We start from the raw sequence: 26,584 nt of genomic DNA on the forward strand, positions 1-26,584 counted from the left end.
TGACAATAACAGGACAAGACATTACTCACTGTGTTTGTTGACTGATTCTTACTCACCTGAGCTTTTATGAACTCAAAGACGCGAGCGTGCGAGAGAAAAATAAATAAATAAAAATAGCTGAGCGCACGGGTGGCGCGTTAACAGGCTAGCGAATTACTAGCGTGTTGTGCTAGTAGTAACGAAAGCTAGCGATGTCAGGTTAATCTGAGATGTTGGGTAAGCTGTATTTAGTAGTAGTATAAACAACTAGAAATTGTAGTAAATGATGGTTCAAAACAAGGAAATACGAGGCTAAGACGGAGCTTACAGCACCGAAGCAAACACACTCACAGCAGGCAGCGAGGCAGACAGGAGCAATCAAGCGAGGCAGACAGGAGCAATCAACCAACAAAAAAAAACAATCCTGGTCTTCAAGTCCACACTTTTGAGACATTATGCCCTTGTGGCCAAGTTTGTAAGACTGCAAGTGCACATAAAGTGTGCATTTGGGCCTTAGTTCCAGAAATAATTAATTAACACTGATTGGCAGATGGAATCAAAGGGTCATCCTGGTTAGCATGGCCTCATTAGTCCCTGATGGTAGTTAGATGTCCTAATTATACTATCTGCAAAAGCATCCTTCTCCATCGGAAGACATACAGAGTTTGTATGTTTGCCAAGCAACATTAAAATTGTAAATGTTTCAGTAATTTTTTGGAGGGATCTTATACTTCCGGGGGTCCTGTTAAAGCTGAGCAAGTGCCATTGAGATGAATGGGAATGCTAACAGTAGCTTTCTTTAGGTATTATAGACCTCTCTGGATGGCACCACAAGATGGTGCACAGGCCCTGGTGGTGCACTAGCAACTACCACTGTTGACTGTCCATTTCATGCTTTAAAGTGTCAACAACATGTCAACAACAACACCTTCATGTACACATGCAAGCCAAATATCATAATTTACTTTAAATTGTACATAGACCTTTTGGAACAAACTAAAAACAAAAAAGCACTGAAAATATTTTAAATGCAATGAAATGTATGCAACTTTTTTCCTGGCAGCTGATGTTCTTAATAATATGACTATGCAACACCCATTGTACTTGTGGCATTAAAAAAATTGTCCCAATTTAAATGATGTGTCTTTATCTACTATTTCCTAACATTTAAATTACTCATTTAATACAATGCACTTTATTTACATTGTACTTATATTTAAAAAAATACCTGCATGTAATTACAGCTGTAATACATTTCTGTAATTACATCTATCTAAACCTTAACTTACCCTTAAACCTACCCATACCCCCAAACCTGTCCTTAACTTTACCCGTATCCACCTTAATAGCAGCAAAAGCATGAACATGAACACAAGTACATTGTACTTATTTTTGATGCAAGTACATATTAGTTAAGGACACCTAAACATGTGACAGTACACACACTTTATAGATCAGTTAGACAACTAGCTTATCAAAATAATTTCTTTAATTATACATAGATTTCTCATTTAACATTTATTGTGCATTCAACTCATTTCTAAAAAATAATAGAAAAAATCAATATAAAAATGAAAGATAGTAAAACCTATCAACTTTACAGTGCATAGTAAAAAGAAATTAACAGAGAAATTTAAATGTTTAGGGCAAAATCAATATAAAAAAAAGTAATATATACAGAGTTAAAAAAAAAGAAATTCACTTTCCTCTAACAAATGAGTATGTAATCCCTGAGAACATTGCAAACCTTCTGTCAGATGCTGTTTTCAGCCTTGAGAGAACAGGATGCTATGCACAGATAGCACACCTAAAGGTCAATCGTTTTCTTTATGTAATGACAATGTAAAAGCATAATTTTGGGTTGTGTACATGAACTGACTCATTATTTGAGACAAGACTGGCTCAGAGTTCTGCCTCAGACTGGAATCGGCAGGTTGTCCCTGAAACAGGAAGCTTGTTGGGGAACCGGGTAGCTGCACAGATCCTGATATATGCGAGCCATCTGATCACTGGCCATGTCATCTGAGATCTCCAAATTCCCACTGCTATACTGGGATCGCCGGGCGGTCACTGTATCCACCAGTTGCTGACAGTTCAATGCTGTGATCTGTTTGGATAAAGAATTAGGTTATTCCTGTGTTTCATAATGTTTTCAATTCAGGTAATTAAGAAAATGAACAGAAAATTTTGAAAAGAAGATAATTGTATACAAGTAACCTAACAAATGTAATTCATATTAAGAAATTAGTCTTTAAGGTTCAGTTTAACACTTTACAATAAGTTCAATAAGTTAATGCACTAGGTATCATACACTAAAAATGATCAACAACTTTTTAAAGCTTTAATTAATCTAGGTTAATGATAATGATAACACTTTACAATAAGGTCTCGTTTGTTAACATTAGTTGATGTATTAACTAACATGAACTAACAATGAGCAATACATTAGTTACAGTATTTATTAATCTTTGTTAATGTTAGTTAATAACAATACAGCTATTTATTGCTTGTTCATGTTAGTTCACAGTGCATTAAATACAACATTTGATTTTAATAATGTATTAGTAAATGTTGAAATTAATATTAACTAAGATTAATAAATGCTGTAGAAGTACTGTTCATTCTTAATCCATATTAGCCAAATTAGTTAACTAATGTTAACTAATGAAACCTTATTGTAACCATGTTAATTTATAAATCTACTATTTTTTAATAATACATTAATATAAATAGCTATTTCATACTAAAAATGTACATTTACTTAGATTAATAAATGCTGTAAAATAATTATCCATTGTTAGTTCAGGATACCTACATTAACAAATTGAACTTCACTCTAAAGTGTTAGTTTTATTTATTTATTTTATTTATACAAATTATTTTAACATAATAGAAAGAAAGCTCGTTTTAATATCATGAATTGGAGAATACACTAAATTAGATCATTCATGTTTGTAAATATAATATATTTTATATTAATTACCTGCACAATGATTAATTTGCTCTTGACAGTGCTGAAATCATTAAACTCTTCCCCAAAGCAAAGCATGATGGTGGGCTCTGGAGGGTGACAATGACCCTCTTGATATAACTGCAGTGCTGCAAGAAAATAAAACAAAACAAATGTAAATATTTCTTATTTTTATGTGTGATCTAAATCTTATCAGTTGTTGATTAGTACATAATTAATAAATCAGGTCAATTGTATTTCAATAATAAGGACAATAAATAAATTGGGTTACACTTTAAGTTGTCATTGTTACAGTGTAATTATATATTTAAGTACTGAGTAATATTAAGCAACTACATGTACTTACTATAGGGTTAGGGTAGGATTATGATTTGGTTGAGGGTTAGTTGCATGTAATTATGCATAATTTACTGTTATTACTATGGTAAGTACATGTAACATATGTAACAAGGACACTGTAAAATAAAGTGTTACCATGAATTGATAAACTAAACTCATTCATTAAAAATTATTTATTTATTTAAGAGTTCTTTACTTTGACGATAACTTTATTAATGATCTTTCAGTACCTTATATATACTACATATACTGTCATGCAATTGTGAATGTATTTCAACAGTCTAGTACTGAAATAGACTTGAAATAGAGTTATAACATGTCTAGAAGGATCTTTGTTTACCTTGCAGGAACCTGGCAGTGTCAAAGATCTTCACCACAGCATCTCGCTCTAGTTTGCCAGGGTTGGGGTTGTACTGAGTATCCTGGCCACTCCAGAATACTCTGCTCTGACACAGACGCTTGATAAAGATGCCCTCTCGGTTTGCACGCAGCAGTACGCCACGCTCCAAGTGACTGAAGAGCTTACGGGTGACATGACGCTGGCGTTCGTTCTCAATGAGGTCAACAGATGGGAAGCGGATGTTCTGGAGGCTGTCCGGTCCATACAAGAAGCCATTAGCCAAAGGGGGCTGACAGGGGGAGATACGGCATCCCTCTGGATGAGTGGTAACCATGCTGCCTACCAGCCGACCTCCATAGTAGAAACCAATCATCATCTGAGAGAACGCTGGAGGCATGGAGAAATTTGCGGTCAATCATCCCACTCAAATATATATATATATTTGTATATATATATATATATATATATATATATACTGTATATACACCATGATATTTCCAGGTTTTCCATAGAAGTAGGAACCCTAAAATTATGAATTAATTAATCAAATGCTAAATTAATTCTACCATGGTCACTCTGGGTATGGAGGCTATAAAAGATGATGACAATTAAAAAAGGAAAAATTGTCTTTTTTGGGGACAGTCATGGCCTAATGGTTAGAGAGTTAGTTGCGGGTTTGCAAAGCACCTAGCTCCCAATCGTTCCCCGGGCGCCACAGCAAAATGGCTGCCCATTGCTCCGGGTGTGTGTGTTTTTTCACTACTCACTACTCCTAATGTGTGTGCACTAACTTGGATAGGTTAAATGCAGGGGAAAATTTTGAGTATGAGTTACCATACTTGGTCTTCACGTCGCTTTCACTTTTTCACTTTACATACAACAGAAAACACAACACATACACAACAGAAATTACATACCAGCACTGAATGTCCCTGCAGGATCCTGATGAACAACAGCAGCTGTGAATGTACATAAAACACATCAATATGAACACAAACGAGAAATTAGTCAATCTTACACCGTGTGTAGCATTTAAATGTGCAGCAGTGTTATTTTTAGAATTTCTATTTATTATTTTTGAAATCAGTTCTCAAGAAAGTACTTATGTTAAATTTACTTTTATCTTCTTTCTTAAAAAATATTAAAATGTAAGAAACAAGTCATAATTAGTGTTACCATTGTGAGATCCTTGCTGCCACCATTCCTGCACTGAAATCATGTTACTGCCTTCATCCAGGGGAGAATGACTACGCTTCAGGATGCCAATGTATTCCTCATTTGAAGACTGCACACAAACATTTTGTATAATTTTGTCATCAGAAAAATTTCACCACAGTCCACAATAAATCTTTAATCCCCTCTATTCCTTCGTCCATCATCATTCTAAAGGAAAACAGAGCAGTTAACAGGTGGAGAAATGACAATACCTCTTTAGTAGGTCCATCCAGGTCTGGTGAGCAGCCCATGACATTGGGGTCAATGTCAGTGATTGTGCCTTTACCCACTACAAAATAAAATATATGCCATTAATTCACTTCAATTGTAAAGACAATGGGATATTTAGATAAATAGTAAAGGCTCACTCCGTAGAGTCACTGAACTTCTTTTAATGTATGCCTGTAAGAATTTGCCTCTGTGCTATTTCTAATGTTTCTTGGAAAAGAAAAACAAAGCACACACACACACACACACACACACACACACACACACACATACACTTCTGTTCCTCCTCTGGCACAATCCGGTACACTTTGTAAGGCTCAGAGATGTCAAGCTGGGATCGGTCAGTAACTTCCTCAAAATCTGGGCTCTTGTTGAGTGCACAGCGCAATCTGGTCTTCCATGTCGCTGGTTCAGCTTTATCCCCCTCCTTAAACTTCCCTTTAAATATCGCCCACGCCTGTGAAAACACATGCTTAGTCAGACATCACCACAACATCAGAATTACTCTAAAGAAATAGACTTGTAAGGTAACTGAGAAGCTGAATATGGTGCACATTAGTGACCCTGGATCACAAAAACAGTCTTATGTTGCATGGGTATATTTGTGGCAATAGCCAACAAAACATTGTATGGGTCAAAATTATAGACTTTTCTTTTATGCCAAAAATCATTAGGATATTAAGTAAAGATCATGTTCCATGAAGATATTTTGTAAATTTCCCACCTTAAATATATAAAACATTTATTTTTGTGAATGGATACAGCACTATCACCAATAGAAATGAACAACTTTAAAGGCGATTTTCTCAATATTTCGATTTTTCTGTACCCTCAGATTCCAGATTTTCAAATAGTTGTATCTCGGCCAAATATTGTCCTATCCTAACAAACCATACATCAATGGAAAGATTATGTATCCAGATGATGTATAAATCTCAATTTAAAAAAAAAAAATTACACATAAGACTGATTTTGTGGTCCAGGGTGATATTTGATGATTCTTGATGAGAGAATGAATATTTTTTAGAATGATATACAAACAGGCAAATTATTTAATTAATATAATAACTATAAAAAATATAATTTAGACCCCCACCAACCAATATTTAGGCTACTGTAAAAAAAAAAAAAAAAAAAATAGTAGGACCTATTCTTCCGTCGGTTTTAACATTATTAGCTCATTTAAACATAAGATGCACATTCAGATGTAACGCTTGTGGAACCTTTTGTGTACCCTATGACATCATCTAAATACATAGAATCTTATGATCTACATATTACAAAATAATGGTGTACTTTTATCAAACAAACATACACCATTATTATTATTATTATTATTATTATTATTAAATTAACGCTTACTTTGAAAATGGACGCATCCACCTCTTGATTGTAGTCTTGTTTTCCTGCATGTTTCCAAGGGATTCGAAACATGGTGTGGTTCTCATCCTCCCATAGCAGCCCATTATATATGTTACTGTTTATCTGTTCTATAAGCCACTGTTTCAGTCTGCGACCACCCGGATTCATCCTTTACACTCTTACTTAACTCTTATGCCGTTACAGCGGGCTGCTGAGGAATATACATTTCACATTCACAACTATCCACGCAGCTTTATTTATAATGAAAAGGACACCCGCTCAAGTGAAAAAAGAATGTCGTGACAGCGGATTGGTCTGCGCAACGCCCAGGCGTCCAATCACTACGCGTTATGGTGAGCGATATATGAATATGTAAATTACATTCTGTGAAGCGGACGCATTTACGAGAAATCTCAGTCTAGTTCTGGAGGTGTGAAGTGACCTGAGGGGTAAGAGGGGAATGAGTCTTTACAGGCTCAACCTCTTGATACCTAAACCCAGAAACTGAAGTTTCCTAAATATCCCACAGGTTGGATCTGAAGATAAATATCCTAAAAATAAAACACTTGTTAATATGCCAGTATAAAGCCTATAAATCTTTGATGCAGGTTTGATTTAAGGGATATCAGGAATTTGGTTTGTTCAAACCACCATTGGTTATGGCATTCTTGATGAGTTTAAGGTTTATGTACACATACTGTACATAAACCTTAAACTATTCAGATTATGAATCATTATACAGCATACAGCATACAGCAACAGTTGTCTATTTCATGCTACAAACATGTTATGTGAATTAACATTTGTTTGTCCTATCGTAGTTATCTAAAAAAGTATATCTTAATTGGAAAGCAAACAAATGTTTCACATGACTCAAATGGCTGTGGTTCATCATCAGAGCATCCACATATTTAATAATGAACAGTTAAATAAAGCCTGATTGTGGTGGCATGTTCTGAAATGGTTGACATCTCATGTCAAAGCCACGTCTAACCTGCAGTCAGGAAGTTTAAAGATCATGTGGAAACCATAAAAAGCGGATCTTGGAAAGGTGAGGTCGTATGCTGGTGGTGTGTTTGAGGATATGAGCACAGGTAGTGGTCGACGTGAAGGAGTTTTCTCTTTAAGACAGTTTGAGAGGAAGCTGAACATGACAGGATTAATAAAAAAAAGTAATTCTTACTGGTTCAACACAGTGTGAAGTAGGGCTAGGCAATAATATTGCTAAATTTGTAATGTAATCTATATAAAGAAATAAACTTTTTTCCCTTTTGGGGGGGAGGGGGGGTCTTAGCAGGCAAGTATAAAGTGCATTCAAATCATTGTGATTTATACCATGTTGCTTAATGTATAGTAAAGTATACACAAAGGAAAATACATAATTTATGTGTTTTTCATAAAGAAGTTACTTTGTTGTTATTTTTAACTAAACCCAATTTATCACTTTATATAAGGTTCTCACGTTAACATAATAATATAACATAATAATAATGGGCTAAATATAAGCTCTTGTTTAATAACATTGTTGAATGTTTGCAATAATATATCTTGCAAACAGTATATATATATATATATATATATATATATATATATATATATATATACTATATATGAAGAGTTCAGATGCAAAAGCCTCTAAATGCCATCTGAAATTTTCTTCTAGAATGATCATTTTTCTCAAGCCTGTATATTTAAATTCAGTAATTTCACTTAAATTGAAATGAATAGGTAATTTTCATTTCAATTTAAGTGAAATTACTGAATTCAAATATACAGGCTTGAGAAAAATGATCATTCTAGAAGAAAATTTCAGATGGCATTTAGAGGCTTTTGCATCTGAACTCTTCATATATATCCAAATACTACATTTATTAAGGCTACTTTAATGTTTTAGTGTAGTTTATCACTTAAATATTATTTATACCATAATTTCAAAGCTGAAAAATCTAAATGCATCCTTCTTTTCATGTTTCTTTTTTTATATATATATATATATATATATATATATATATATATAATGCAACAATTATGGTGACTCAAGCTAACAGACTCAAGCAACTTATTAAGGGATTTAATGAAAAAAGAAAAAGAAATTCCCTTTGAATCATAGTGCTTTATGATCTCAAGATGAATCTGAACATTTCAGAGTGCTCACATTAGCATGGCTAGAAAATAAAGGCGAGTGCTCTGCAATCTCTCTTTTGAAATGAACTGCACATGTGGAACTGCCTCACATGCCATTACTGTCCAGCTAGGGTTAAAGCATGTGGTAAAGCAGAGACTGGTGGCATGTCTGCTTTCATCTGTTGCTGCCTGATGCACTGTATTGGTTGCAGGATAGAGGGTAAATGCGAGAGCTCTGGCTCATCCACTCTGGATCATTTTGTTGCCCCTGTTCTGCATATAGACTCAGTAAAGCTTTGACTTGTTCCTGGTCTTCAAAGGGGCTGGGTGTATAGCTGGCCCGCAACCATGCCCGGTACTGAAAGAGGGAGAGAGAGAGAAAGCAATTGTGTTAACCTGCTCTGTCATCAAAACCAGAACAGACTGAAGGTTGTGGTATTACTCAGAGACGACAGCTTATTTTCAGTTGCTGTGCATGGTTTGGGGTAGAGACAAAAAAGGGAAATTATAACATTGTTCTGTATGCCATTTTAATATGTCAAATGTTTTCCTGATGTCTAACTGAAAGTAGATTTGTGTTGTCAGGAGCCGTTCTCTGTTGTACTGGGGCAACCTCAGTACAATGTTTATGTCTTTACATAAACAAAAACTCAAAAGTTAAGTGACAATCTTTCATTTGCTCATTAAAAGGACGGCCCCATGCAAACGCCTACTGGAAACAGGCTTTTCTGGAAAATCTTAAACACACAAGAAATTAATTGGTTAGAAATCAGTTTCACTTTTGGTCACAATGCCCTGATTAAATGTTGAACAAAAATTAATTGATCAAACCAGAATCACTCCATCAATAAGTGTTGGTATGGCAGTGGCTGAATGGTATGACAGATTTTTTCCTAGGAATCCCATGCAAGGTTTTCATCTGGGAATGGCATCACAATGTTTTAATAAAAGCTCTGTTTAAATAACCTTATCCTCACATCACCCCCTATCATCAGTAGGTTATTTTCCACAGAAATCTGTATCATCCATTAGAAACACACCATCTCAGCATGCATTCATGTATTTAACAGTCTAGTGCAGTGCAGCTATGTCGTGTCTTGAGAAGGGAGTTGGGAATTCCCTGGCACATAGCCCTGCTCAGGGTCTGTGCTGGAATAGAGTGGGAGGACAGACATCCGGTTAGTTTCCAGGCAGACTGTCCTAACTAGTTTAGGCATGCCGCACAACATGTTTTCACATGTTGTACACTAATACATCCTCATACTTAGAGCCATTTTTTAATCACTAATATCCTAAATAACTTAAACAACTGACTGCAAAAATATATTTGTTACAAATGTACACTGTTAAAACACACACTTGACTATTTTTCTCATCTTAAAAATCATCTGATCTAAAGGCTTATGCTAAAAACTGCTTGACATTGGTTTAGACAAATATAAATTGAATGAATTTGCTAAAAAACTAAAGTAAAATTCAGCCAACTAGTGTCCAGTGTAGATGGGCAAAGCAACTTCTTCAGTACTGCTTAAAAAGCATGCCAGGATACCAAAAAAATAAATAAATAAATAAATATATATATATATATATATATATATATATATATATATATATATATATATATATATATATATATATATATATATATATATATATATATATATATATTATTAGTGATAATTAGTAGGTGTGTGTGTGTGTGTGGTTCTGGTATATGTTGTAGGGACATTGGTCCCCATGAGGAAAACAGCTTATAAATCATACTAAATGATGTTTTTTGAAAATGTAAAAATTCAGAAAGTTTTCTGTTATTAGGTTGACCCCAAGGAAAAAAGCAAATACTATGGAAGTCAACCAACGTCAACTGTTTGGTTACTGACATTCTTCAGAATATCTCCTTTTGTGTTCAGCAGAAGAAAGAAATTCATACAGGTTTGAAACAACTTGAGGGTGAGTAAATGATGACAGAATTTTCATTTTTAAGTGAGCTTTTCCTTTAAGGGGATAGAATATATAATTTGTACAGTATATAAATCATTATGTCTATGGAATGTCCTCATAAAACATGGAAACCCAAAGTGTATGTGTGTGTGTGTGTGTGTGTGTGTGTGTGTGTGTGTGTGTTCAGGTAAACCCAGGTTTGTCCCTACAAAATGTCCACACAAAGACAGCAATATCCGAAATCCTTGTCCTTGTGGGGATATTTTTGGTCCCCATGAGGAAAACAGCTTATAAATCACACTAAGTGATGTTTTTTGAACATGTAAAAATGCACAAAGTTTTCTGTGATGGGTAGGTTTAGGGGATATAATATTCAGTCTGTACAGTATAAAAGTGATTGCCACCTATGGAAAGTCCCCATAAAACATGGAAACGCAACCTGTGTGTGTACAGTGGATATAGAAATTCTATACACCCCTGATAAAAAGGGCTTTTTTTTTTTTTTTTTTTTTTAAATAAAACTTTAAAATAAACCCTTTTATAACTAGGGTGTGGCTGTCTTCAGAATTAACTATTCATTAAGCTCATGTGAAATAATGCACTTGTCTTAATGTGTATGTTCTGTTTAGTAAGTTCCTGTCATGTCTGTATTAGTTTTTGTTAGTCTCCATGGTAACTCATTAGTTCAGTATTCTGTTCACTTATTTCCTAATAAGCTCCCTTTTTTGATTCATGCACTTAAACCCTGAGTTCCCCTGTATTCTCTGTCTGTCTCGTTTGTGCTAATGTGGTTTTCTCCTGAGTAATTCTGTTTGGATTAAAACACTGTTTTGTTGAGACTCATTCGTCTATGTGCGATTTTTACAACAACCCATTGTCACACTTGTGTTCAGGCAGGAAGACGAAGACAGACGGAACAAGATCAAAACACTCAAAGTTTAATAATTACTTAAGCAGGCAGACAGGTTATAACAAACACAACAGTGATCAGACAGAGAACGAATGTGAGGAACCAACTTATATAGCAAACACAAATGAGGATGATTAATAGAACACATCTGAACATCTCGGTTACGAATGTAACCCTCGTTCCATGAAGGAGGGAACGGAGACGTTACGTCAGAGACTGACGAATGGGGGTTTCGCTAGAGAGCCCTATCACCTTCGAGTTATTAGAAAACGAGCCAATGGTATGAAAATACAATGGGTCTGCGGAATTTGCATCGCAAACTCCGCCCCACTGTGTGGGTATAAAAGGAGCTGCGAGTGCAATCTTGCATTATGTTATCTGCTTAGGAGCCGAGACTGTGCGCCCTGGCCATTTCAGCGGTACAGCAGCAGTAGCATGCGGACGTAACGTCTCCATTCCCTCCTTCAGGGAACGAGGGTTATTTACGTAACCAAGACATTCCCTTTCAGTCAGTCAATACGAGTTACGTCAGAGACTGACGAATGTGGGTCCCAATCTAATCTCGCTAATGCGGCTGTCTTCCAGTGTCCTGCGCAAGCCACAGCTCCTTATCGTGAGGCTAGCACGAGTGAAGGGCCAGGCTAACGCAAGAATACCAAGGTGCACTGGGTAGCATATCCCAGATGGAATATGTGACACAGCAGAGAAGGAATTAGAATACACACATGACCCGAGTACGGGATGCATATTGAGAACTCAGAGGTATCCAGCCTGCAGGGTGGAAAGTTTCAACCTCGAGATGGCAAGAGGGGTCTTGCCGAGTGTTACGACCCTGGCTCAAGGGAGGCAACCTAGAGGAGTCTCAAACGTCTATTACGACCAAAACAAGGTTTATTGCAAACAAAGTTAAACAGACAAATAATAATGGTGGCTGCTGCTATCCATGCTACTGCTCCAGGCTGCAGTGTGAGAGAGAGAGTGGGTGGAGCTAGACAGGGGCTTTTAAAGGCTGGCCAGCTGACCCACGTAATTAGGGAAATGATGGGAGGAGCTTCCAGGATACCTGCAAAACAGGGCATAGAATAACTTTGGACATAACACCGAGGGAAAACACGTGCTCGGAGGAGACTTACCGTGGAATATACACATGTGGGGGTTGCCCGACCAGAGAACCATGCACATGGAGGGACCTAACCGATCAAGAGGGCTGGCCAACCGGGCATGCACTCTGGTGATGGCATCAACAGTGCAGGAGGAACTCAGGGTCTATGGAGAAATCATCTCAGTAAAATAACGCACGTATCCAATCAGTGGAGTGGAATGGTGCAGCAAGAGATGACACAGAGCAGGTCCTACTTACTGGCTACTGGGAGCAAGAACACGTGAGGACACTGTCTCTACACAGAGACTGTAGAATCTCGCTAAAGTGTCAGGTGTCGACTAGCCTGCAGCTCTGCAGATGTATTTTAGCGAGGCGCCATGCGCTAGAGTGCAGGAGGAAGCCATACTACTGGTGGAGTGTGCCTTCACCCCTAGGGGGCATGGGAGGCCCTGCGCCTGGTAAGCCAAGACAATGGCGTCCACCATCCAGTGAGATAGCCTCTGCTTGGAGAGAGCCTTTCCCTTCAGCTTCCCACCGAAACACAAAGAGCTGGTCTGAGGTCCTGAAACACAGCGTTCTGTCTACGTAAGCACAAAGACAGACAGAGCACTGTCTACTGGACAGAGCAGTGCCAAGGCTGGGTCTGCCTCTTCCGAGGGCAGCGCTTGCAGGTTCACCACCTGATCCCTGAAAGGAGTGGTGGGAACCTTGGGCACATATCCAGGCCGGGATCTCAAGATGACGTGAGAGTTAGCTGGTCCGAATTCCAGGCACGCTTCGTCAACCGAAAATGCCTGCAGGTCCACTACCCTCTTGATGGAGGCCAAAGCAACCAGGAGCGCCATCTTCATAGAGAGGTACTTAAGCTCAACTGAGTGCAATGGCTCAAATGGAGCTCTCTGCAGTGCAGATAGACCCACTGCGAGGTCCCAAGAGGGCATATGAGGGGGGCGGGGAGGACCCCTCCTGGCCCCCCTAAGGAACCTGATGACCTGGTCATGCTCTCCTACCGTCTTGGACTCCACAAGGTCGTGGTGCACAGAGATCGCAGCCACATAAACCTTCAGGGTGGAAGGAGAACGCCTTTGTTCCAACCCTTCTTGGAGGAAGGAGAGCACAGACCTGATCAGGCATTTTCTGGGATCTTCTCGGCGAGAAGAACACCAGGTGACGAAGAGGTTCCACTTCAGAGCATAGATGTGTCTCGTGGACAAGGCTCTAGCTGAAGTTATGGTAGCCACCACTTGAGGTGGTAGGCTACTAAAACCTTCCACGTCCCGTCCAGGACCCACACGTGCAGGTTCCAGAGATCGGGACGCGGGTGCCAAAGGGTGCCCGGTCTCTGAGAAAGGAGGTCCTTCCCCAGAGGAATTGGCCAGGGAAGGGCTGTCGCGAGGAGCACCAGTTCGGAGAACCAAGTCCGGGTGGGCCAATGAGGCGCAACCAAAAGAACCTGCTCCTCCTGCAGCTGTGCGCTAGTGCATCCGAGCCGAGGGTCCCCTCGGTTAGGGAGTAAAACCAACAGCAGTTGGAAGTCTCTGGGGAGGCAAACAGATCTACCTGTGCATCGCCGAACTGTTCCCAAATCAGCTGAACCATCTGGGGATGGAGTCTCCATGAGATGGAGCAGGAGCATTCAGCAGGAACGCAGACCACCCTGATGGTTGATGTACGCTACTGTCGCCATGTTGTCTGAACAGACCAGTGTGTGCTTGCCCTCCAGCAACGTCCGCAAACGGTGCAGAGCTAGACGTACGGCCAGTAACTCGAGGCAATTGACATGGACCCCCATAGGAGCTGGGGTCCTGTCCAAGAGCCCACGGCAGCATGCCCATTACACATGGCACCCCAACCCGTGGTGGAGGCATCTGTTGACACAAGGGAACTCTGGCCCGTAGAAAAGAAAGGTTCGACCACGGGGTGAAGGTTTGACGGCAGGCCCGACTGACTAGCACCCAGAACGTGCGCTGTTGCCATGCCCATCTCGGGACTCGATCACGAAGCCAGTGCTGAAGCAGTCTCATATGAAGCAGTCCGAGCGGCGACTGCCGCTGCGGATGCCATGTGTCCCAGGAGCCTCTGAAATAACTTCAGAAGAACCACTTTTGCCCTCAAATTGACTCAGGCAATTCAGCAGTGACTGCGCGCGCTCGCTCGTAAGCTGCTCATACATGACGACCGAGTCGATTTCCATACGGAGAAAAGAGGTCCTTTGCACGGGGGAGAGTTTGCTCTTTTCCCGGTTGACATGAAGGCCCAGATGGGCAAGGTGCTGGAGCAGTCCCTGTTTTTGCAAACCTGCTATCGAGAGTGTGCTAGAATCAGCCAGTTCAGGATGCGAACCCCGTGTTGCCTGAGTCAACATCTTGATTGGAAGCCTATGAAGGGTTTGGTTCAAGAAGCGCATGTCCAGGATTGGTTGTAACCCACTGCTCTTCTTGGGTACAATGAAGTAGGGGCCCAAAAACTGAACCAGCGGGGTCATGTGACCTACAGGCGTACCCACGTTGGGGCAGTGAAGTGGAATGACCAGCCCAGATGTGGGAGGTGGAGCGTCCGAAGTGGGGGCGCAGTCATGTTCAACACCCTGACAGAGAAGGCCAGGGGAGGACGAGCATTCCACGGCGGCCTGCTCTGACAGGGGTCTGGCGACAGAGGGGGACGAGAGTGAGAGTTCACACTGCAATCCGCGACCTCTTGGGGCTCGGAGGAAGGGGAGTCAGTTCTTTCAAGAGAACAAAAGATTTTCCCCCGGCCCTCTGGGGGAAGGAGTGGTCCTGCAACCATCTCCTGAAAAGAACTAATGCCTAACTCCAAGCTGCCCGTCTCATTAGCGGAGACAGATTGTGGTGCCTTCCTGCGACTTGGACTTGAAGGATGTCCATGGCATGCAAGGCGAAGGCGGCCTGCCCCGCAGATCTGTAGGCTTTTGCCTCGAGAGTGGCAGAAAATCTACAGGCCTTGAAGGGGTTCTTAGGGTTGCCACGCCAGGTGGAGGCACTCTGGGGACACAGTGGCATCGCCACAGCATTCTCCACTGGGGGGACCCCAGTGTACCCGTTGGCCGCCGCGCCGTCGAGGGCAGAGAAGGCAGAGGATGCCGCCGGGCCGCGGGAAGTCAACGAGGACTTCCACGACCTGGTGACCTCCTGATGCAGCGGGCGCCATTCCAACCCGATGCTCTCAGCTGCCCGGGCAAGCATGGCCGTCAGCTCCGGATCCCACTCGGACAACGCTGGCACTCCCGAGGGAGGCAATGCAGACGAATCATCATCTCCAGAGGAATCAAGCCCACCCTGTGATGCTGTAAGCGACATGGCGTCATCAACCGGAGCCCCGAATGAAACACTGGGTCCCCGAGAAGAACCAGACTCATCCGGAAGCTCCACGGCTTGCGATGAGGAGGGGGGTGTGGCCTGAGGAAGACTCGTCGGGTTATTCCACACCGAAACCCTCAGATCACCCTGGCCACCAGCCAAAGTAGATAGATAGATTGGGGAGAAACACTAGCCGCGTGCAAGCCACTGCACAGACTAGCAGCAGGATCGTGAATCCGCTGAAACGCACCGTTTTTCATGATTCAAATTCCACAGACCCATGGTATTTTCATACCATTGGCTCGTTTTCTAATAACTCAAAGGTGATAGGGCTCTCTAGCAAAACCCCCATTCATCAGTCTCTGACATAACTCGTAGTGACTGACTGAAAGGGTATGGCGGCAAATCAATGCCTAAAAGAACCGAGAACCGAGCGCACAACTGATGCTGGCGCGAGTGGTAAATGATTTCCGCTAGAGGATAACAGATCTACACGCGATGAAACTGGAACTCGCGAGCTCATTCAAAATCTGCTTATGCGCATAACATCTCCTCTGCACGCAATACAAGCCCTTGCGCACACGCATGATCATTCTCTACGCTCTCGCGTTTGATCTTCTCTCGCCTGCTGCTTTTGCTTGCTCGAACACCTTTATTTTTGGCAGTCGAGGGGCGAGACTTGTTAATATAGAATACATTCTTACCAGATACTTTATTAACAGGAAGTCTTACTAGTGATTGCATTGTGTTGTTAAGAGATATTTACAGACTCTAATGACGCATTTCCATGGTTAGTAGCATTGCAAATTTACCAAAATTCTTATACATTTTTACAATTTATATTTATAACACTATGATTTGTGTTATTGGCATTAAAATATCTAAAAGAAATTAGAGAGAAATGGGAAAGCAAAGTCATATTTGCTGTAGTTCACCACTACATTACCACTATACTCCCATTCACCACTATTTACGTTTACCCAACCAAAATTATTTTGGTTCTGAGAACCTCAGAAATATAAAAAGTGTCCATTAAATAGTTGTAAATATAACAAGGGCTTTGGATTAAAGATAAATTACTTGTTTACAGCAAGAGTTGTGTTAGCTTTTTGTTATCATCCTGTGTATTACCATTAGGCATGTGCCGGTATTCGGTAATGCGATAAATCGCGGTAATGAATATGCACGATATTGTTATCGCGGGCACTTCAAAATACCGCGAAAAATAATAATCCGAATTTAGATTTTTAGAACGCGCATTATAGCTTATTTTCCATCAACCGCTTAAACAAACACTGCGTATATGCTGCGCGAAACACGTGCGCACTCTGATGTAAACAATCGCCACTTGTATAAGCATACGGCCGGTGCGCACTTCTAGTCTAATGTAAACAGTCCTCACATGGAGAAGCAGCATGGTGGAAGGAGGAACGCCGCCGCAAACAGTCTATGGCCGCCGCCGAACTATCCGGATCCATCCCGCTTCTAAAAGCAGAGCTGCCAACTCGACGCATTCAGCGCGAGACTCTTCACACGCTCACGCCACACATCCGTTTTCTCACGCAGAGAAAAATCGCGGAGCAAAGAGGACACGAAGACCGTCAAACAAGACAGAGCAGGTTACTTTTGATATGAAACAGGAGAACAATTGTGTCACAGAACGTTACATTTAAACCATTTAATGACCAGCAGCATGTTAGATGACTAAAACAAATAGATAAAGAGGAGTATTTTGCTGAATATGTGCACTGCACTTTTTTACATATTTATTATATTTTTACTTGTGTCATTACATAATTGTTATAATGAAAACCACATTATATTTGATTTAATTAGTTATTTGTAACCTTTAATAATACCAGCTGATAGGGCTCTATATGGTTACATAGCATTTTGTGAGATTTTTTTTTCATGAGAAAAAAAAAAACATGTGGCCTATCTACTGTAGCCTTCCTAATATTTATCCAAAATTAGTCAATAGTGAATCAAGATTTAAATCAAATCCCAAGTATTGAATTGAAATCGTTAAATTTGTGTAAAGCAATAGAAACAGTAGCCTACCAGTTATTGTACCATGTAATCATTGTAACATGTTGTCACTAAACTTAATAAAATTCAGTTTAGTTACCAAATGTTTTGACAATCACAATTACACCTTGTGATGCAAGTTTTATTTATTTTTTACACCACCCCCCAATCCATCTGTTTCTCATGTGCAATTAAAATATCGTGATAATACCGCATACCGTGATAAAAGCTCACTCAATTAATCGCAGCATGAAAATGTGATACCGGCACATGCCTAATTACCATTATGTAAATTTTGAGTGGTTCATTATATTTTCTATTAAATGTAAAAGAGGTTATGCTGTGTACAGTACTTGCCTCATGCTTTCTCTTATTAGGTTATTAGCTTACAAAAAGTTAGATGATTAAGATCACTATAAAATATTTTAATATCTAATTTGCTGGGTTTAAGCTGGGTTTAATAATTTGCTGGGTTTAATTTTGTTCCTCTGTATTCTGTAGCAAATTCTGAAAAGGCATTTGTAAGCTATAATTCATGCTGTGTTCTGTATCTTAACTTGAGAAGCCAGAACCCCTTTTACATTTAATAGAAAATATAATGAAACACTTATATTACGTAAAAATTTAGATTTTAGACTTACAATGCTAATAACCATGGAAATGTAACATAAAAGTCTGTAAATATATCTTAACAACACAATGCAATCACTGGTAAGACTTCCTGTTAATAAAGTATCTGGTAATAATCTATTCTACATTAACAATGCATTAAATCACATTACACATTAATAAACCACAATAAATAAAACAAATTAAGTGATGTCTCATGTCTCAAGTCAAGTGAATTGCAGGCCATTGGACAGGCGTCCAATCACAACCGACTTCCGGAAAAGGGGAAGTAACCAATGACATTTGAGGTTATTAAAACAGTAAGTCCCACCCCTCGACTGCCAAAAATAAAAGTGTTTGAGCGAGCAAAAGCAGTAGGCGTGAGAACAAGGGGGTAAGCCAGCACCTGGAAAGCGTAAGTGCATGGGGGCAGCCATTGGCTAGCCAGCCATCACCTGCTGTTAGCATTACATTGACTCCCATTCATTTTGGCGTCACTTTGACAGCGAATAACTTCACATCTGAGGCGTTTAAAGACTCCATTTGTCCATTATTTATTTCTAAAGAAACACGACAATGTATAAAAGGCTCCATTACCTTGTATCTTACATTATTGCCCCGTAGAAGCCGTTTTTGTAAAAATAGGCTAACAATTGCATCATAACCACGCGACTCCCTGTCGCACAGTAGAGACATTACCGTATAGACAGGAGGAGAAGCTCACAGGCAATTGGGGGGACGTGGAGGTAAAATGACAAAATAATTTATCAGAATACTTACCAAAAGTTGCTCCTGCTCCTAGCTCATTTACAGCTCCTACTCACGCTCTCCGTCTCTGCAAGATTCGGAAGGGAATGATTCAGATTTATCTTGGCACAGCTACTAGAAGACTTACAACTGTCAGGCAGGTTGCTCACGTCACATCTACGTCGTCAAGCTCAGCTTGAGTCTGCGCAGTATGCTCAGCCATCAGGAAGTGAGAGCTTCTAATTGACTTCACTTTTCTCCGTTGAAGTCTATGGGGTCTCTGTGTCGATTTCTTTTACTGTCTATGCGAGAGAAGATCAAGCGCGAGAGCGCGGGGAATGATCATGCGCGTGAGGGCTTGTATTGCGTGCAGAGGAGATGTCATGCGCACGTGCAGGGTTTGACTGAGCTTGCAGTTCCCATTTCCTCGCGTGTAGATCTGTTATCCTCTCGCGGAAGTCATTTTCTGCGCACGCCAGCATCAGTTGTGCGCTCGGTTCTTTTAGGCATTGATTTACCGCCATAAAAGGGAACCAAACTAGATGTATCGCATGGCGGTACAAAATATGACCGCCGCTCAGGCCTGCACTGGCTTTCCACAAAAATAAATGACGTGGAGCAATTTGGCTGTATTGCGTGTTTATGTATATACCTAAAAAAAGTAGTAGTATGTGCATGTCTGTCTGTGTGTGTGTGTGTATGTGTGTGTGTTTGTGTATGTGTGTGTCTGTGTGTGTGTGTGTGTGTGTGTGTGTGTGTGTGTGTGTGTGTGTGTCTGTGCGTGTGGATTTGTATGTGTGTGTATGGGTTTGTGTCTGTGCGTGTGGATGTCAGTGTGTGTGCATGCTTGCGTTTGTTTGTATTCCTGCATGTGTATGTGTGACAGTTAGGGTTGCCAACTTCAGAAAAGGAAAATGCGGGACAATCGTGGTTATTTATAGGAAAATGAGGGACACTCAAAATATTTGTACTGTATCACACAGTGTACGTCATTTCAGTGTCTGCAGTTAAGTTTGTGTTTAAAAGGTTATCAGACATAAACACATTTGTATTGCTTAACCTATTTATGTATTTAATTCTAAAAATAATTTTAATGTCATACATGAAAAAAGTCACATTACAAACAAACCATAGTTCAAAATAACAGCATTTATCTAAAATAGAAAGCTTTTTTAACATTATACACTAGGCTTACAGTTCAAAAGTTTGGGGTTAGTAAGATTATTTTTTGGGAAAAAAAAATAAAGAAAGTAATTGCCTACTTTTATTCAGCAAGGATGCATTACATTAATCAAAAGTGACAGTTAAGATAATGTTACAAAAGCTTTCTATGTACTTTCTAAAAGCTTTAAAACATTAATAATAATCAGAAATGTTTTTTGAGCATATTATTCCCTCAGGTAGATTACATGTTTTCTTGCGTGGCTGGATGTTAGACTCATGAACAATAATCACGTTGTTTGCATTCGCCAAAATTGATTAGCCGAAATCAAAACGTGGACAGTGAAAGGAAATTACCGTTAGCGCGAGACGAGTCCGGCTTGAAGCGGAAGCGACCAGACGGCAGAGGATGTTCGCAAATCAAACAATGATTTGTCTCAAAACAGAGATTAAAAAAAGCTGTGATTGGATGATGACAGGTGTCGGTGATCATTCTCAAGTGTCGTGGTCAGCACTGCTGCTGTTGCTGTTGTATCAGTCAGTGGTTTATCAGCTTGTCAAAAAACGGGACACGGGAGGTCACGCACGGGACAAATAAATTAGGCCCAAAATACGGGACGTCCCGCCTAATTCGGGACAGTTGGCAACCTTAGTGACAGTATCATCCTAAACCAGCAACCCTTCGCTCAACACCACCATCTACAGGACGATGAGTGTACAGTCACTAAATGTGCACATAAATGAATTTATTTTATACCCCCCCATGGATGAAATTCTACGAAACTTAGCATACCCCCAGAGGATGTCAAGTTAATCATACACATGAAATATGGTGCAGTTCTGAACATCTCAACTGAAGATAGGGGCGATTAAAGCAGAATAATATTGCATTTTCATTTTTTATGGGAGGGGCGCAAATCACAAATGAGTGATTATGGGCTAGGTTGATGTGGGCCATTAAGACCAACATACCATAAAAATTTCTTCATCCTCGGTGCCACGGTTCAGGTAGTTATTTAGGAAAAACTGCATTTTTTGGGTTTGGGGGGGCCCAGCGCGGGGGGGGGGAGTGGCCCCCGGGGACCAAACGAAATTTTTCCGTAAAAGTCTAGTGGGGCTACATGCCCACCAAATTTCATGTTCCCCGGTGTTTCGGTGTCCCTGGTATCGTTGACGAAAAATTCAGTACATGACAAAAAAAAAAAAAAAAAAACTTTGACAATCGATTATGGGCTAGGTTGATGTGGGCCCTTAAGACCAACATACCATAAAAATGTCTTCATCCTCGGTGCCACGGTTCAGGTAGTTATTTAGGAAAAACTGCATTTTTTGGGTTTGGGGGGGCCCAGCGCGGGGGGGGGAGTGGCCCCCGGGGACCAAACGAAATTTTTCCGTAAAAGTCTAGTGGGGCTACATGCCCACCAAATGTCATGTTCCCCGGTGTTTCGGTGTCCCTGGTATCGTTGACGAAAAATTCAGTAGATGACGAAAAAAATAAAATAAAAAAAAATAATTGATAATCCCTATATGACCGCTTTCGCTAGCTATGCTAGCGGCGGTCATAATTAACTCATCATGACGGTGACCATGGTAACAAAGGAGTGGTGGGAAAACTGAACAAAGGAAAACATGTGACTAATGATCTCAACTGTTCTTGTAATATTTTCTGGCATCTTGGTGGCATGCTACTAAAAGAGCCATGGACCACAAAGAGCTTACGAGGCATCAACAGGATCTCATTGTTGAAAACAATGTTTTGCGAACATTTGCGAAAACAAAAATTGCGTTCAGATGAGAGCTACAAAAAAAATTGCAAGGCATTAAATATATCATGAAACACATTGAAGACAGTCATCAACAAGTGGAGACAATTGTATAAGTGATATTATCCAAAATTGATGAGAAGACAAGGGAAAACTGGTCAGGGTTGGCTGTTAAGAGGCCTAGAGCAACACTAAAATAGTTGCAGCTCTTTCTGGTTGCTCTCTAAATGTGACCACTATCTCCGATATATCTGTATGGATTATGGGGCAGGCTGGCACACCTTTTCTAACTAAAAAAAAACAACAATAAAAACAACAACATCCAAGCCTGGCTAAACTTTGCAAAAATATATATCCAGTCTTCCCAAACCTTGGTGGAAAAATGTGTTATGGTGTGATGAGACCAAGAATTAACTTTTTGGCCAGATATGGAACGTTTTTGAAAAGAAGAGTTGGAAAATATTGATGAAAAGTCATGATGTGCCAAGCTGATAGACTCCTATCCGAACAAACTGAGTGCTGTAATGAAATCAAAGGGTGCTTCGACTAAGTATTAGTTCAGGGGTGTCAAGTCACCTTTATTTATATAGCGCTTTTTACAATACAGATTGTTTCAAAGCAGCTTTACAGAGATAACAGGAAAATAATGCAACTTTTGTTTCTGCTGTATAGCAGATTTAGAAGAAAATAGTGTCATAGTCCAGTTTAAATAAATTCAGTGATGGTTTATTTTGGTTGTAAAAAAGTTATTAATTTAGTTCATTTATGATGTTTTATTAACAAAGTTCAGGAGGAGCACGTTCAGATAATTACACTTAATTAAACACATGTGGAGCACATTCAGATAATCAAACCTAATTAGACATGAGTGGAGCACACTCTGTTAATCAACCCAATCAACGAGTCAAAGAGGTGTATATATACAGCAAACTTACCTCCGTTCGTTGACAGTTTAACAGCATCCCTCCACCACCCCATCTCCTCACTTCTAGTCCTAAATACTCTTACAACAACAGGGGGAGTACTCCGGGTTCGGGCAAAAAATTCCGAGTTATGGAGATGAGTTTGTTGAGGATCAGTGCCTATGGCTGTCATGTCGATGAGGCCTTCACAGAGGAGAGTCTAGTTGACCCAATCTATGCTGATACTTCAGGGATGCATGGTCGTGTCTAGGCGCAGGTCTTCCATCTGATCTGGATTCGGCCTGGATCCGGATGACTGCATCATGCGTTGTGGTCGTGTCTAGGCGCAGGTCCACCATCGGATCTGAATACGTCCCGGATCTGGCTGACTACAGTAAACCACGGAATAAATAGAAAGACTAACAGTAGTGTAGATGCCATTCTTCTTATGATGTAAAGAGTACATCAGGTGTTATAGGAAGTGTTCCGTCTTCTGACCTAGTTTATGCAGCCTAACAATCATTTAACTGATTTGAATAATAGAAATGTATAATGTTCTATGTGTAGAGATGTGTTTATAGTCTAGATTTAAACTGACAGAGTGTGTCTGATTCTTGAACAATGCTAGGAAGACTGTTCCAAAGTTTAGGTGCTAAATAGGAAAAGGAACTACCGCCTGCAGTTAATTCTGATATTCTATACTCTAAAAAAATATGGTTCTTTACACGTAGTAACAGTTCTATTTAGTACAGTATCGTCCTGAAGAACCCTTTATATGCTGAAATGGTTCTTTGTGTTAGAGTTTAGGGTTCTGACCGGGATACGGCAAAAGTTTAATCTATCAACTAGCTCCGCTGGTGGTTGGTTGTAGCGCTATCCTTTTGTGTGCAGAGGGAATTTGAAAGACAACCATTTATCCCGCCCCTCAGATTGAGCCCTGCCAATGATGTGTTCCCAGACCCAACATCTTGATATGGGTCTGGCTTGTCAGGCTACTTGCAGATACTATTTCTTTCTAAAATGGAACATAGTTGTGAGGATACTGCCTTTTATAGTATTTTTGACAGGGTAGGTTTGAGATCAGCCTGTAATTGACAAATTCTCTAGGATCAAGTTGCATTTTTTTAATAAGAGGTTTAATAATAGCCAGCTTAAAAGTTTTTGGTACATATCCTAATGACAAAGATGAATTAATGATACTAAGAAGAGGATCTATGAGCTCCGGAAGCATCTCTTTCAGTAGCTTTGTCGGTATAGGATCTAACATACATGTTATTGATTTAAATGATTCAAAGAGTTTAGACAATTCTTCCTCTCCTATAGCAATGAATTAATATAATTTTTCCTCAGGGACACTACAATGCACTGTCTGATGCGATACTGTAGTAGACGGTTGCATAGTTATAATTTTCTCCTTAATATTATCAATCTAGCAAGTAAAGAAGTTCATAAAGTCATTACTACTAGGCTGTTTGGAAACTTCAGAAGTTGAAGTTTATTTCTTGTTATTTTAGCCACTGTATCAAATAAATACCTAGGTTTGTGTTTGTTTTCTTCTAAGAGAGACAAAAAAATTAGCAGATCTAAACGGTTTTAAGGTATTTCTATACGCAATCGTGCTCTCTTTCCACAAAATGTGATATACGTCTAATTTTGTTTTCTTCCAGCTACGCTCCATTTTTCTGGCTGCTCTTTTGAGGGCCTGTGTGTGCTCATCCCACAGCATTGGACTATTTTCTTTAAGCGCAAAGGAGCAACTGTGTCTAAAGTGCTGGAAAAGATAGAGTCGGCGGTTTCTGTCGCAATATCAAATTCTTCTAAGCTATCTGGGATACTGAGGAGATGAAACTGACTGGAGGATTATTTATAAAGCAATCTTTAGTGGCAGAAGTGATGGTTCTACCATATTTGTAACAGGGAGTCGGCTTTACAGCCTTGGCTAAATGAAGTATACATGAGACTAGATAATGATCTGAGATGTCATCACTCTGCTACAGAATTTTAACTGCATCAGCAATGATTCAGTGTGATAAAATTAGATCTAAAGTATGATTGCAACAATGAGTGGCCAGAGCATATTACAGTGTCTGACATCGTACTTGCGAGTTCACACACCTCTTTAATGTTTATTTTAGTTGACTTATCCAACTCACCACAGTTGTTTGATGGACTTGTAAAAGGCGCGATGAGCGAAATGCTAGCGCGTTGTGCGAGCAATAGTGATTTAGATTAAAGCTAGCGATGTCAGATCAATGTGACAGACAAAATCAGATAATATCAGATATATTGCGATGATTAAATTATATTAAGCAATATAAACGGCAGGGAAGATAGAGTTTAACAACAAAGCTATATGGAGCTACAACATAATTCACTCAGGCAAACAGGAAACCGCCATGCAAAAGTGAAAACGGGCCGCCCGAGAAGAAGAGGAAGAGTGAATTCTACAGGCTCCTCTACAAAGTGTGCACACTTATGCAGTTAGTTATTCCAAGTTTTATGTACTTTGGTTTTCAGTGGCATTGGATAGGTTGTAATTTGACATTAAACATGCAAGAACTGATATAATTTCTCTCTTTTTAAAAAAAAAAGCTGTTTTAAAAGGTGTGTAGACTTTTTATATCCACTGTAGTATCAGAAATCAGAAGATTATATATATATTAGGGCTGTCAAACGATTAATCGCATCCAAAATAAAAGTTTGTGTTTACATAATATATGTGTGTGTATGGAGTATAATTATTTTCTATATATAAATACATACACATGCATATATATTTAAGAAGAAAGTGTTATTTATATATAAAATATTTATATATAATATAAATTATATATAATATAAATATATATACACAGTATATACATGCAAATATTTCTTAAATATATACATGCATGTGTGTGTATTTATATATAGAAAATAATTATACACCGTACACACACATATATTATGTAAAAACAAACTTTTATTTTTGGATGCGATTAATCGCGATTAATCGTTTGACAGCCCTAATATATATATATATGTATATATATATATATATATAATTATTATTATTATTATTATTTCCTCTCTTCTCCTTTTCCCCCTTGTATTAGTTTCGTCCCATATCCTCCTTACCCAACCCATTTACACAGACCAGAAAAGCAGACCTGTTGTAAGGTTCTTATTGGTTTATATTTAGAAATTAAGTTGTAAAAATAGTATTGGCAAGTATATAGTATGTACAATATCTTAAACACATATTAAGTAAAGTAAGTTTATCAGACTATTTATTTGCTATATAAAGGGACAGAGACACACTTTCCCCTTCTCTTCTAGTTACCTATACAAAGCGGTTTCACTATGAGAATGACTGTATAGTCAGTCTGCATAAAAACTGATATTTAAATCTGAATCACCCCACTCCACATGGAAGTGTCTGTTAAAAGTGTACCTTCACTGCTGCATGTTTACTGTTAGTGGAACAGAAAAAAGAAAAATAATAATGGCCAGAATATCTATATTACACCCACTGCATCTGCTCCCTACACGGACAGCCACCAAAGG

At 39.5% G+C, this 26,584-nt stretch overlaps 2 protein-coding genes across 2 annotated transcripts in view; both read right to left on the bottom strand.

The window, feature by feature from the left end:
- Window positions 1-201: 201 nt before the first annotated feature.
- irf8 (interferon regulatory factor 8) lies at window positions 202-6,719 on the bottom strand. The gene is made up of 8 exons (XM_081371913.1): window positions 6,435-6,719; window positions 5,346-5,529; window positions 5,057-5,133; window positions 4,806-4,914; window positions 4,547-4,588; window positions 3,630-4,016; window positions 2,963-3,078; window positions 202-2,086 (listed from the first exon to the last, which is right to left on the bottom strand). Exons 1-8 carry the CDS (start codon window positions 6,600-6,602, stop codon window positions 1,895-1,897), a joined length of 1,275 nt encoding a protein of 424 aa, XP_081228039.1. The 5' UTR covers window positions 6,603-6,719; the 3' UTR covers window positions 202-1,894.
- A 1,772-nt stretch (window positions 6,720-8,491) lies between these two features.
- dusp22a (dual specificity phosphatase 22a) overlaps window positions 8,492-26,584 on the bottom strand; it is a 120,053-nt gene continuing 101,960 nt past the window's right edge. The window contains exon 7 of the mRNA XM_081373248.1: window positions 8,492-8,916. Coding sequence (XP_081229374.1) covers window positions 8,734-8,916 — 183 coding nt within the window. The 3' untranslated portion in view covers window positions 8,492-8,733. The remainder of the gene's footprint in view (window positions 8,917-26,584) is intronic.

This window comes from Scardinius erythrophthalmus, assembly GCF_964197995.2.
Source record: "Scardinius erythrophthalmus genome assembly, chromosome: 8".
Lineage (NCBI taxonomy): Eukaryota > Metazoa > Chordata > Actinopteri > Cypriniformes > Leuciscidae > Scardinius > Scardinius erythrophthalmus.

Excerpts from the sequence above, each read along its gene's own strand:
- irf8 (XM_081371913.1), bottom strand. The coding sequence starts at position 6,602 with ATGAATCCGGGTGGTCGCAGACTGAAACAGTGGCTTATAGAACAGATA. Across the intron at positions 5,134-5,345 it reads GCCAGAGGAGGAACAGAAGT|TGGGTAAAGGCACAATCACT; the intron begins GTATGTGTGTGT and ends TTTATTTTGTAG. Across the intron at positions 4,915-5,056 it reads TGGATGGACCTACTAAAGAG|TCTTCAAATGAGGAATACAT; the intron begins GTATTGTCATTT and ends GTTTGTGTGCAG.